Source organism: Diospyros lotus, chromosome 1 (genome assembly GCF_014633365.1).
Source record: "Diospyros lotus cultivar Yz01 chromosome 1, ASM1463336v1, whole genome shotgun sequence".
Classification (NCBI taxonomy): domain Eukaryota; kingdom Viridiplantae; phylum Streptophyta; class Magnoliopsida; order Ericales; family Ebenaceae; genus Diospyros; species Diospyros lotus.
The window spans coordinates 37,986,659-38,001,272 of record NC_068338.1 but is presented as its reverse complement, the minus strand read 5'-3'; the positions used below and the strand labels follow the sequence as shown (position 1 = coordinate 38,001,272).

At 38.5% G+C, this 14,614-nt stretch overlaps 2 protein-coding genes across 3 annotated transcripts in view; one reads left to right on the top strand and one right to left on the bottom strand.

The window, feature by feature from the left end:
• Positions 1–332: 332 nt before the first annotated feature.
• On the top strand, positions 333–13,763 carry LOC127809373 (probable folate-biopterin transporter 2). Its single transcript, XM_052348135.1, has 5 exons — positions 333–1,319; positions 11,984–12,243; positions 12,363–12,458; positions 12,532–12,702; positions 12,853–13,763. Exons 1-5 carry the CDS (start codon positions 956–958, stop codon positions 13,450–13,452), a joined length of 1,491 nt encoding a protein of 496 aa, XP_052204095.1. The 5' UTR covers positions 333–955; the 3' UTR covers positions 13,453–13,763.
• The window catches only part of LOC127809344 (protein RRC1), a 33,141-nt gene continuing 32,178 nt past the window's right edge, over positions 13,652–14,614 (bottom strand). For both annotated transcript variants that reach the window (XM_052348110.1, XM_052348112.1), the window contains one exon: positions 13,652–14,346. In XM_052348110.1, the coding sequence (XP_052204070.1) occupies positions 14,045–14,346 (302 nt within the window). In that variant the 3' untranslated portion in view covers positions 13,652–14,044. The remainder of the gene's footprint in view (positions 14,347–14,614) is intronic.

The window sequence follows — 14,614 nt, the reverse complement described above, 5'->3', positions numbered from 1 at the left end:
AACGCGTTTTAATTTACCAGACCCTTGAGATGTTAAGAGGAAAGGAAGAGGTCGAACAACGAATTCCAAACGCGTTTTAACAAAAACCAGCAAAACAACAACAATAATCACTACTTTCAATTTCCAAACAAGCAATTATTTTACTAAACCAGAAAAAGTCATCTCAAGGTGGTTCACCTAACCCTGCAACCTTCAGATTGATAATCATCAATGCCAATGTAAATAATAATAGAGTAATTTTTTTACAGCTACAAGTCAGTATATTAATTTATTTGAAGTGGGCATTCTTTATGTAACACTTACGTTCCGGAGTTGTTGGTATTCAAATTTGGACAGTCTCTCCTCATCTACATGACGTTTAAAGGGAACTGTCATTGGCCAAACACATGCGAGATTTGGCTGGTCAATCAAAGCTGTTCTGGCTTTGGAGGGCCATTCAGCGACAGTCGTTCGGAACTCTCTCTTTAATGGCCTTTCTTTTCTTGACACATAGTTTCATTGATGCTTGATGTCAGTCTCGATCCTTGAGAGAACACTTTCCTAGTTTCATGTATAGTGAACTCGCCAAGTTTTAATTTTTTAGTTTTGTTGGACCGGAACGTCCAACGAGATGACAGAGACAAAAAAGTCAACTGAGAAATTTCATATTTCCGACAAAGAAAGAAAGAAAGGGGTATAACCAGTTGACGAGACATGGGCATTTCAGATTCTTTTGAGATAGATTTGAGGGCGAGTCGAGCAAAACCCGGGTCGTAGATTTGAAAGCTCGGGTTTGGGAAAATCTTGATCTGTGAGATGGGTTATTGTTGTTGCCTTTGAGATCATTCCTGTTCAGCAGAGATTCAAATTTTTTACTCGAATTTCTGTCAATTTTTTGTGACCCAGTTCGAGGAACACTGATCTGTGTAACTGGGTCGTAGTTAGTTTCTGGAAATTTGCGCCAGAAAAGTGACCAATGGTGGAAGAAGAGCAGCTCCCAATTCATGTGGAGGGGAACCAAGAAAACGGACCCAATAGAGGGATCTCTGAGCCTGTATGGAATCCAGTCAAATGGTTCAAAATGCTTGCCATGGAAATGCATTGGAGCTTTGTTTTAGGGGTGGTGGTTGTCTATGGAGTAAGCCAGGGAATGGGTGGCGCTCTAGGTCGTGTTGGCACAGAGTACTACATGAAGGATATCCAGAAAGTACAGCCTTCTGAAGCCCAGATTTACTCTGGAATAACTTCCATTCCTTGGATTGTCAAGCCTATTTGGGGAATTCTGACAGATGTTGTTCCCATTCTTGGGTATCATCGAAGACCGTATTTCGTTTTAGCAGGTGACTATATGAAATAGCATTCTATTATCAATCCTCCTGGCATAGGTTCAGTTGCTTCCTAAGATTGGTGATTTTATATGTTGGAGTTGAATGCATACGTTTGTATTGAAACATCTAACTAAGATGGCTCAAATTCCAAATTTGAGGTACCAATTCAATGCAGCCAAATGCAACAGGTTTTTGTTGGTTAGAACAATTAGCACCTGCTTAACATTTTTATGGTTTCTCTGATTGTGCTGGAAAATAGAGCTTGTGCAATTAGGATATTTGCTGTCAGATTTACTTTGAAAATTTGATCTATGTGGAGCAGATGTTGCTTGAATGTAGATAACTTGGCAAAGATAGAATGTGTAGTAGTTTTAGTTGGTTTTTATATGTTATGTTAGGAAAGAAAATTCATATTCAGTTTACGGGTTTGGTGCCTCCTATGGACCCATTATAAACAATACTTGGAAATAAACACTAGGGAACAAGTTCTTGAAGAGATGAAGATGTTAACAAGTGGGTTTCATACCAATTAGGCGACCATGTAAGTCATTATTTTATCTCCCACTTAATGAGAATTAGATCTTTGTGACTGTCATTTGATTAGGAAAGCTATATAATATAATCAGAAGAAGAAATAAAATAATGTCAGTGTCCTTACGAAAAAAACAGAACACAAATGGAAACTTACAACGTAAAGACTTTACTAAATCAGCACAAAAAATCTTGGAAAAACACTTTGACTGCAAGAGAAAAGTTTCTGAAAAAACTTCAATGACTTTGTAACCTCTACAATTTGTTCCATTCCAAGTAATCTTTGTAATAAACGTTGTTATTCTTTAATTTCAAGACCGCGGGGGGGGGGGAGGGGGGGGAGGGGGAGAGGGCATTTCTTCAATTATCTTTCTTTTCAAAGTAGATCGTTGGCTTTTCTGATATACTCTGTTAGCTTCCTTGGCAAAGGGTTTTGTTCTATTTTACCTCTGCTTATCAACAAAAAGTTTAGGAGAACTGTATTGTCTGGGTAAATTGTCTTGAAGTGTAACTCTTTCTTCCGGTGCCTTTGGCTATGATGTTGGTATATATGTGTCTGTGCCTGTAGATATGAAAATTTTCAATTCATCCAATGCTGTTTATTGCTTGTCATGGTCTCCTTTCTGAATATGAATGAAAAGGTGATGCTAAAATGATGCTGAAATTGCTCATTTTGCTTTGTATACTATCTCACACATGGGTATCAGTATCTTTAGCAACTAGACAGCTTTAACCTCCAGGCCCAGGAGCATTATGATAAAACCTGTACTTTTATTGAGACTCCAAACCAATGTTACGTCAGATTATGTGCATAGGCTGAGGGAATTGCTGCAGTTTTTTAGATTAATTTTTCTAATACTTTCCTGGCTATGTAATGAAACAACCTGCAATGACCTGCTGTATTTTTGTTTCTTAGTTTCCACAAAATAAGCACCCAGAATATTCAGCGTCAGTTAAATAAGGTTCATACATATGTATATGTTACTTTCCCCTTTTCATGCAACGTGACAGGAACAGGAACTACATTCAGACTTGCCTTTGTTCTTAATCAGCATGTTAGATATCTGTGGAATTTGCCTTTGGATGTTCATTTATACTTGCATAGAGATGGAAATGCCACCAGTTCCTTGGTAATGAAAGTGATAGAGGAAATTAACTCCTTGAATCTCAATAGCAAGCTTGATGTAGAGTGATGCTTTAGGTGGTTTCTGTTGCTATTTTTAATTGGTTTAGTTGGATAAGCTATGTGGTGCTTATAGTCTTGGAAATGCTCTATGAGAAAATCCTTAAAGTCTTGTGGAGGGGTTTAGAGAATAAGGGAGTCAAGATTGTTTATATACAAGTTATTAAAGACATAAATCATAAAACAAAAACGTGTTGGGACTTGTGAATGACTGATGCTGAGATTTTTTTAATTATAATTGTATTATATCAAGCACAAATTGTTATCTCTTTTCTCTAATGATGGATAAACTCACTAAACATCTCTAAGAAAGGTGCCTTGGTTAAATGATATTGTCTTAGTAGATGAGAGATGTAGAATACTAAGCTTAAGTTATAAAGGAACACCTTAGAATCCGATGACTTCAAATTGAGCAGGTCAAAAACCGAACGCATAAAATGTAAGTTTAGTAACAACAAAAATATGTATGGCATTGTGGTGACTTGAATATCAGGTTGTTTGGAGAAAATATCAATTCAAATATCTTGGATCAATTATTCAAAAGGGTAGAATGATCAGTGAAAGTGTTCACATAATCAAGACAAGATAGTAAAAGTAAAAAAGTGCTGCTAACATTTTATGTGATTGTAAAATTCCTTTCAAGCTACAAAGAAAGTTTTATCAAACTATTTTAAGATCGGTTCTATTGTATGGCACGAAATATTAGACAATTAAATGGCAACATTTCCAAAATATAAGTAACTGAGATGAGGATGTTATAGTGAAAGTGAAGTCAAATAACAAAAGACAATTAAAATAAAGTTATTTGTGAAAGAAAAACAACTTGAATGTAGAATCTTTCTTAGATCGGAAGTTCAAGTTCTACAATGATTTAAATAGTAAAAGATAACAACTACTTCCTCCTAATCAGCAGAAAAATAGGAAGATAAAAAGCAACCAATCTGATCCCTAATATATCTCTAACTATGTAACAACCATAGCTAGACTTATTCAACAAGAGATAAAAACAAACTTTCTTAACAACTAGCCTTAATAATCTAACACTCCTCCTTAAGGTAGTTGTTGGTCACTCCCAGCTTCTTCCTCATATCTTCAAATTGATCACGTGAGAGTGCCTTTGTGAGAATATCAGCTAGTTGCTCTTCTGCTGGACAATATATCATTTCAATCTCCTCTGCCTTGACTGCCTCTCGAATGGCATGAAACTTGACAGAAATGTGTTTGGTTCTTCCATGCTGAACTGGATTCATTGTGATAGCAATAGCTGACTTGTTATCCACATGCATCCTAGTAGGAGAATTTTGAACCATTCCAAGGTCTGCAAGCATCTTCCTTAGCCATAAAGCATGATTGCTAGCTGATGCAGCTGAGATATATTCTGCTTCAGCTGTAGATTGAGCTACAACATCTTGTTTTTTTGAGTTCCAAGAAAACACTCCATTTCCAAAAGAAAAAACATATCCTGAGGTGCTTTTGAAATCATCCACACTACCAGCCCAGTCACTGTCACAGAAGCCTTCCAACTCTGGGTTTTCAAGCCTTGTGTATGTAATACCAAGGCTAGCAGTGCCTTTAATGTACCTTAGGACCCTTTTTGCTGCTGCAAGATGAGTTTTCCTTGGAGCATGCATAAATCTCGAGAGCAAACTAGCTGCAAACATTATTTCTGGCCTTGAGGCTGTTAAGTACAATAAAGAACCAACAATGCTCCTAAAAACTTTGGCATCAACATCCTCACTTTCATCCTCCTTAGATAGTTTAGCATTAACTACTAAGGGTGTAGGTACTTGCTTTGCTTCACTCACCTTGAACTTCTTCAATAGGTCCATGGCATACTTCTTTTGTGTTAAGAAGATGCCTTTTGATTCTTGATATACTTCCAGGCCTAGGAAATATTTCATCAGTCCCAAATCTGACATTTCAAATTCCTTGGCCATCATCAGCTTGAACTCTTTTGCAGCCCATACATCTCCTCCTGTAATCAACAAGTCATCTACATACAAAGACAGAATTAGTTGAACCTTGCCATCAACTATTTTGACATATAGTGTGGCTTCATTTTCACTCCTTTTGAATCCTTGTTGCATTAGAAAAGTATCTATTTTGCTGTACCAAGCACGTGGTGCTTGCTTCAATCCATAGAGTGCTTTATGCAATCTATAAACTTTATCCTCTTCTCCTGGAATACTAAAACCTTCTGGTTGATCTACATAAATGCATTCTTCCAGAACACCATTGAGGAACGCTGACTTTACATCCAAATGCCATATTTGCCAACCAAGTGCTGCTGCTAGTGCTATTAACATCCTGATAGTGTCATATCTTGCCACAGGAGCAAAAGTCTCATTAAAGTCTACTCCTGGCTGCTGAGAGTAGCCTTTAACCACCAATCTAGCTTTAAGTTTGTTCACAGAACCATCAGGATTTATTTTGGTTCTATAAACCCACTTAACTCTAATTACTTGTTTATCTGTTGGCCTTTCTACGAGTTCCCAGGTACTGTTTTTATAGATCATCCTTAGCTCTTCCTTCATTGCTTCAATCCATGCTAACTCAGCAGCTGCTTCTTCATAGGTTGTTGGATCTTTGATAGAGAGGCAGCACCTTTGATACACATCTTGCAAGGATCTAGTGCCTCTAACAGGAGCAACATCAAATTCAGCAACTTCTGATGCAGGCAACTCAGATAGATTAGGAAAGTTCTCCTCCTGAACAACAGGATCATTCCTCCATTCCCATTCTGCTCCTTCATCAAATGTCAAATCCCTACAGACAAAAAACCTATTTGCAGTAGGGTTATAAATCCTATACCCCTTAACATTGGAGGCATAACCAAGAAATATACATTTCTCAGCCCTATAGTCCAACTTATCCCTCAGCTGCTCATGCACATGGGTGTAACAAATACAACCAAACACCCTCAAATGATGAACTGAAGGTTTGAAGCCAAACCAGACTTCGGATGGTGTCTTTTCTGCCAGAACCCTTGTTGGCAATAAATTAAGCAAGTAGACTGCTGTATTGGCAGCTTCAGCCCAAAACCTTTTTGGTAGATGCTTCTCAAACATTAAACACCTTGCCATTTCCATTACTGTCCTATTTTTCCTCTCACTGACCCCATTTTGTTGAGGAGACCTAGGAACAGTGAACTGTTGCAAAATTCCAGCTTGCTCACAGAAGCTCTTGAAGGGACTGGATGTAAATTCTCCTCCATTGTCAGTCCTCAGTACCTTAATTTTGTACCCTGACTGATTTTCCACTAGTTGCTTAAACTTAACAAAAGAGCCGAACACTTCAGACTTCTTCTTTAAAAAATAAATCCAGCTGTATCTTGAGTAGTCATCTATGAACAGCAGGAAGTATTTTCTGCCACTCAGTGATTCAGTGGACATTGGTCCACATAAATCAGAGTGCACAAGCTGTAACTTCTGAGTAGGCCTCCAGCTTCTTTCCCCAAAAGGCAACCTTGTTTGCTTCCCAAATTCACAAACAGCACAGATACCTGGGTTTGTTACAGTAATAGGGAAATCCTCAACTAGACAGTTTTCATGCATCCTTTTGAGTGTGCCATAACTGAAGTGTCCAAACCTTTTATGCCAAAGGTTAGACTGATTGATACTAGCAGCAAAAGACCTCAGTTTAGACTTCAACTCTATTGGAAAACACTTTTCTCTCATAGGTACTTCTAGAATAAAAAATCCACCAGCATCACTTACTAGGCATTTCTTATTCTCAAAATGCACAACATAATTTTGTTCAAGTAATTGTCCCAAACTAAGCAGATTTTGACAAATGTCCGGTACTAAAAGAACATCAGCAATAAACTTGGTACCTGAAGAGGTGTCTATTGCAACCAACCCTTTTCCTTTGGTTTTCAGAAAGCTTCCATCTCCGATCTTCACTTGGGTTGAATGTAACTCATCCAACTGAGTGAAAAGCTTCTCATTTGGAGTCATATGTTGAGAACAAGCACTGTCAATGAGCCAAATATTTGACTCAAAGTCAGTACCACTTTTTGTGGCAGAGAACAATCTCTCCTCTTGACAATGATTTGCCTCAGTCACCTGAGCCTGCTGGTTGGCTTCTCCCTTTCTCTTACAGAATTTCTCACTATGTCCAGGCAGGTTACAAAGAGAACATTTGTATCCTGGCCTAAACCAGCAAAATGCTTCTGCATGAGTGTTTTTACTGCAATGAGAGCAGGGAGGATATTCCTTCTTTTGCTTGTAACTTTTCTTTTTTAACTTGCCCTTCTTCTCTCCATCTCCTTTCGTATACTCCTTCTGCTTCCCCTTGCTTTTAAAGCTAGAGAAAAATGCACCTTCCACCTGTTCTTCATGTCTAATAGCCCTCCTTTGTTCCAGTGCTTGGAGTGAACTCACCAACTCATCAAGTTTGAGCGTGGTTAAGTCCTTTGAGTCCTCCAAAGAGGAGATTTTAGATTCAAATCTCTCTGGAACACTCACAAGGACTTTTTCCACTATTCTTCTATCAGGGAGATCCTCTTGAAGCAACCTAATCTGATTGACCACCTTCATAAGTCGATCAACATAGTCCTTGATGCTTTCAGAGTCCTTCATCCTTGACAAATCGAACTCTCTCCATAGATTGAGAAGCCTCATCCTCTTGTTTGCTTCACTGCCCTGGAACATTTCTTCATGTCTAATAGCCCTCCTTTGTTCCAGTGCTTGGAGTGAACTCACCAACTCATCCAGTTTGAGCGTGGTTAAGTCCTTTGAGTCCTCCAAAGAGGAGATTTTAGATTCAAATCTCTCTGGAACACTCACAAGGACTTTTTCCACTATTCTTCTATCAGGGAGATCCTCTTGAAGCAACCTAATCTGATTGACCACCTTCATAAGTCGATCAACATAGTCCTTGATGCTTTCAGAGTCCTTCATCCTTGACAAATCGAACTCTCTCCATAGATTGAGAAGCCTCATCCTCTTGTTTGCTTCACTGCCCTGGAACATTTCTTTGAGCCTATCCCATGCCTCTTTTCCAGTTTGACAAGTTAAGATTCTAGCCAAAATTCCTTCTGAGACTGATGCATGAATAGCTGACAAGGCCTTATACGGCTTGACAGATTCTTCACTTTGTTGCCTCAGCTGGTTGATGGTGGGATTAGCCGGTAATGCTCTCTGCACATAGCCTTCCTCTACACAAGACCATAAATCCTGTGACTGCAAAAAGACTTTCATTTTGACAGCCCAAATTTGGTAGTTTTCACCATTGAAGAGCTGTGGTGATGGGACGATGAAGCTACTGTTGAATGATGACATTTAGGTTGGCTTTTGAGGGTTATTTTTCTGAGGTTGAAAAGGTAGGCAGATGGCAAGAAGAATGGAGATTTTTTTTTTGTTGAAGTTTTCACAGACCCTTAAGATCAAAAAAGGGCTCTGATACCATGAAAGAAAAACAACTTGAATGTAGAATCTTTCTTAGATCGGAAGTTCAAGTTCTACAATGATTTAAATAGTAAAAGATAACAACTACTTCCTCCTAATCAGCAGAAAAATAGGAAGATAAAAAGCAACCAATCTGATCCCTAATATATCTCTAACTATGTAACAACCATAGCTAGACTTATTCAACAAGAGATAAAAACAAACTTTCTTAACAACTAGCCTTAATAATCTAACAATTTGTAGGAAACCTGAATCTTGCCTAAGATAAGATGGTTTGCATATGTGAGAAAAATCCAATCCAACAATCACATATGAGAAGAGTGGATGGAATTGAAGAAATTTGTAATAAATGAGGTAGAGGGAAACCAAAAAAATCTGGTGAAAATGATAAGACTCCTTGGAATTGTAAGCTAACTCGATTCAATAGGGAAGAATTCCAATCCAATTACAGCCGAAAAAACAAAAAAAGGGCAATTGGAGAGGCTCTTAATCTCTCCTACTCTACTGGAAAATTCTTCACACACCCCCACCTGCCTTCACCTCTCTTTTATTCCTCCTCCTCTAACGGAATTGGAATCCGCACATGCAGGTTGTGTAACAACCTGCAATTCCTGTTCTACCCCCCCCCTCCTCCACCTGGCTGGCTGTTACAACCACCAGCCTAATTCCCAAACTATCCCCGATTCCTTGGATGCCTTTGATATGTCCAGTGAATCGGGGGTCTATCAGAAAAATTCTTAGGCATGGAATGGGAGATAATAACTTTACAAAAGATGGTTATGACTAGAGATGGTTGGCAAGTTAGGATCCATATAACCAACCCTATTATTAGTGGATGTTGAGGAGTTGAAATTTATCTAGGATATTTTGTGAAGATATTTTCTTTTTATTTTTATTTTTATCCTTCAGCTTTTCAAATTTAGTTTTATCCAGATACGGTTTGTTGGAAAGGGGGGTGAATCCTATCCTTGTTTTTAGGAATGCAGCTGGCTAAAGGTAAGTGTTAGTTGAGATTTGTTTTTGACTTATTTTTTTCTTTTGTTGCTGCTATATAAAGGCAGCCTCTGTTAATAAATTTCTGAGAGACATTTTTTCCATTTCTAACTTTCTCTTCATCCATTCTTTCTGTTATTCCCTGAGTGTTTTTACAATGGAATTAAGACTTGTGTTATTTTCATTGTTGTTATTTTAGTTGGCTAAATGTTGGTTTAGCATATGCGTTTTCAAGAGTTTGTAATTATGAATAAAGGGGTGGTGTGGTGTTTTTGGATGTGAGTTGGTCATTGACAAATTTTACATTCTTTGAGATTAACTTTTTGAACAAATATCTTTCTGCTCTATGGGTAGTTCCTCAGTAAACCCAGTACTCTCTTCTCCTTTCCTAAATCATCTCTAATTCAGAGGTACAAATTTAATCAACAACAGGAGTCATGAAAGATATACGAGTTTCTTGTTTTTGTTTTCAATGTAAGAAAATATTACCGAAAAAACAGCCATCAGCATGAAGAGTTGATCTTTTATTGACCTCAAGAAGGCATACCTCCCTTATATGCCACTTTTGGGATAACACAAATTAGCAAACCCAAGAAAAATGTTGGGTAATCCTAAGATTGCTAGAATATGATATTCTTGCATCCTGAGAGTGAGGTGAGAATGTTGGTCTCAGATTGGGATGATCACTGATTAGCATCCTAAGGATTACCAATGTGGAACGAACCATATATTATATGAAACAGACATCCAATCTGGTGGTTTTAATCCCATATTGAGCAGGGGTTAGTAGGAAGGAAAAGATATTTATCCTTACTATACGGCAATATATTCAGGAATAAGTGGGAACATCAGCATGAATGATATTGTCTTTTAGCACCAGTAGGTAGATGAAGGGAACCAGCATAATTCTAGGCTTTGCTTATTTTGCTCTTGATTTTTGTATGGCACTTTCATCAGCAGACTTGCTAACCACTTCAGTGAACTAATAAACATAGTAATCCAAGGTTCATAGGGGAATCTACCCAAATGATGCTCAAATATTTGATCATTTCAGCATAATATCTGGAAGAAAATCTACATTCAAGACCAACTGAAGAGAAAATTCTCACTTTCTGTGTATCTGTAGTGAACCATGTTTCGGATTAAATAATACGATACCTTTGTGTTATTGTGCTCGTTAGATCTCAAAATCTAAGTATGTGTGACAATACGCATTGAGGAGAAGACCATCCACTCTTGCTCCTATAAGTTTAGATGTCTAGTTTATACAATGTCTAAAACTTGTGCCCTCTTCTTGTCTGCTATTGTCTTATGAAAAGTATGTTGAAACCATATATGTGGTATTTAGATAGAATCATAGAAACTGTCCTTCACTTACATAAAACTTGGCTGATAATGACGACTTTCATGAACAATTTTGCAAAGTTTCCTCACCATGATTGTTATATGATTGTAGATGGCTTGCATTGGTGGCCAAATGAGCTGGGTTCTCCTTTACCTGGATTTTGAAGCTATAAAGAAAATTTGGGAATTGTGACAATGGGAGACTTTAAAGTTCTAGTATTAGGATAAAAGTTCAGAAGCATTTGTGTGACTTTGCTTTATTTCGATTATGGTCATTGAGGGATAAAGTTATTTTCTTGAAATTGTTCCTAGACCCATATGAAGTTTTGTGCTCTTAGGAGATAGGCAGCGTGTCCGTAGTGCCAGAAGTGTATCCTGTTTTAATGATAATAGGAAAGCGGTAGAGCAATTTTCAATGCATCAGTCACAAATGTAATGCAAGTGACAAATTTTTTCACAGAAATGCTTGTATCTCTTCTTAGCTATTACTTTCCAAGTTCAAGGATTGACTTAAGGAAAGGACTTCATAATAGCTAAACCATGTTGAGTATAAGAACCCAGTTTTTATTACATAAGCTGTTCTTGTTGATCCAGCTCCCTTTAGTTCCATAAGTTCATTGTCATCTAAGGAGCGAGGATTAGATATTCTTGCATGGGACGTTGAGGGCATCCTCTAGGGAGGGGGATGGCGGGAAGGGGAATGGTTCTGCCAGCACCAGTTAGTCCAAACACTACTTTATTTGTTCACAAATGGCACATTAAGTAACTGGCATTGCCATTCTCATATTCTACCTCCATGTTGACTGCAGTGGAAGAATATCTAATGGAAAACATTTATGTACTCAAAGCTTTAGGCGCTGTCCATTCATTGAAAGATGAACATGAGGTGACAGTTATCTTTTACTCTAACAAAGGACAAAAGAGAAAAAGGTAACAAAACAAGTTATACAGCTAATCTCCAATTTATTTTACCTTGTACTTGCATGTCCTGAAAGTGCATCTTTTCCATGTAATGGAGAATAATACATTCCTGCACGAAGCAGCATTGAGTCTCTCCACGTTGAAGTGGCTACCATTGAGAGAAAGTGATCCTTCTTCTTTTATTATGGTTATTGGTTGCCCTTTATTGAAAACTAAACACAAGCAAATAGTTGGTTGTTTGGTGGGATGGAAGAAATTTTGAATTTATTTTACTGATATCATTGTTTTCATTTCAGGTGTCCTTGGTGTTATCTCCATGCTCTTTCTATCACTGCACAGAGAGCTGCATCTCCTCTTTGCAGTGTTGTGTTTAACTGCCGGAAGTGCTGGGGTTGCAATAGCAGATGTGACCGTTGACGCATGTGTGGCACAAAACAGTGGTACTCATCCCTTGCTTGCTGCTGACATGCAAAGCTTATGTGCTCTGAGTTCGGCTATAGGAGCACTTGTAGGATTTTCTTTTAGTGGTATTCTGGTTCATTTAATCGGTCCAGTGGTTAGTTTCTGCCCCAGTTTTTTTTTTGGGCTAAAAATGCATCTTTCTTTTTGAGTATACTTTGAATATTAAAAAATATGATATTTGATCTCATGATATATTTCTTGCTCTCTTCAAAGGGTGTGTTAGGCTTGCTGACAATCCCAGCTGGGCTTGTATTACTACTTGGCTTCATACTTAAGGAATCCTACACGCCGAATTTTTCTTACAGACAGGTACTTCTGGCACTTTGTCTATCGTCTCCATTGCAATTAACCTCCCAAGTCTTATACTCCATCTGGGCATCAGGTAACTCAGAAGTTCATCAATGCTACTAAGGCTATGTGGGCAACCTTAAGCTGCCCGGAAGTGTGGAGGCCATGTGTATATATGTACTTATCCCTTTCACTGAGTTTAAATATCCATCAAGGGATGTTCTACTGGGTCACAGATTCTGATGCAGGGCCCTCTTTTTCCAAGGTATCTCAGTATTCCAGTTCAAAATTTGAGAACCACAAAATGAAAAAAAAAAAAAAAATTATCCATAGATAGAGCATAACAGTGGCCTTGATCTTTCAAACATAGCAATGCTTGCAAGACATCATATTCATATATAATGCCTTTGTGCAGGAGAGTATTGGCTACTTGTATTCAATCGGTTCAGTCGGCACCCTTTTGGGAGCTATACTGTATCAGTATGGTTTAAAAAACCACCCTTTCAGGGACCTATGCTTTTGGACTCAGTTGCTGTTTGGCCTATCTGGAATGCTGGATTTGGTGCTGGTGCTGCGCTTAAACTTGAAATTTGGTATCCCAGATTATCTCTTTCTGGTGATTGATGCAAGTGTTTCACACATGATTGGACGGCTCAAATGGATGCCTCTTAATGTCCTGAGTTCAAAGCTCTGCCCCCCTGGCATTGAAGGCACTCTGTTTGCCTTGCTAATGTCAATTGATAATGCTGGGCTTCTCACAGCTTCATGGGGAGGAGGCCTTCTGCTCCACATCTTGAAGGTCACGAGAACAGAATTTGATAAGCTCTGGCTGGCCATTTTGATTCGAAACCTGTTGAGAGTCTCCCCTCTCTGTCTGCTATTTCTGATACCACGAGGCGATCCCAACTCTTCTATTCTTCCAGCTGAGGTCCTAAATGCGGAAGAAGATGATGGGACCCTAGAAACCAAAAGGATAGAACTTGTCTCTCTTGTCGATAATGCTGATGGAAGATGAGTTTATTGAAGAGCTAAAATCGCATTCGTGCAATGGTCAAGGAAGACGAGCTGTTGCAGGAGGCTAAACTTGCGCAGCCGCAGGGCCTAGACTGTTTTTTGCCATAATAGCTTCCACATTCTATTTTCTGAAAATTTGGGTTGCAAATGTGTTTAGGAGTTTGAGAAATGAAAAAAAAAAAAAATAGGCCTCCCTGTCCAATGCATGAAAACTGATGGGTATTAGAGGCAGTGATTTTTACTAATCAAAAGGATAATGTCAAGGAAAACAAGCAGATCTGGCAACAAAGTCTCCACTTCTTCACTTCTACACTTGAATACACCCAACATCTACGAGAGTTCCCTAAACAAAATACAACCAGCTGGTAACGTTTCAGGTTAATGGTAACATTTCAGGTCATGCAACCTTTTGTAATATCGCAGATGTCATTCCTGGTCACATTACATTTTCCTATCCATCCCAGTTTCATCTTGGAGGAGGAAAAATACTGGCTGAACTGAGGTATCTTTTCGTCACCAGACCAGTTTCGGAAACATAATTCATGACAGGACTGCAGTCGCAGCATTAACGCATTGCCGTCAAGTTTGCTCTCTCATTTCACCCTTCTCCTCCTATCCCTGTCTCTCTCTTTGCCCCGCTCTCTGTCCTGCTCATCTCTCTCCCTGCTTCCACTCTTCTCCCGGTCCCTTGCTCTCCCAGTTTCAGGGTCGTGAACTCTATCTCGGTCTCTGTCCCGGTGCCTTTCTCGATCCCTGTCCCCTTCACCTTCCTTCTCCCTTTCTTTGCTAGATGATTTCCACTGCGGGCTCTCACTTCGACTCTGGCTCCGGTGCCGCTTCCTTGAAGATTCCCGAGAATCATTTTTTCTCTCCCTCCTCTCCAATGAGGATCTCTCTGCAATTTCGTGGTTTTGAATTAAGTCTCAGGTATTGTATCACATGCAATTCCAAGAAAAGCAACATGAAAGATATACATATAAAGATAAATCATCGTATCATTATCAACTACAATTTATCCTAATTTAGAGTCTGGCAGCACAACATTCATAATGTGATTTGACTTTTAAAAATTACATTGACAATACAAATTCATACAAAAAAAAAAATATAATGTGACAATTTTACATTGGATGCACATATAACCGTAAGATAACTTTCTATGA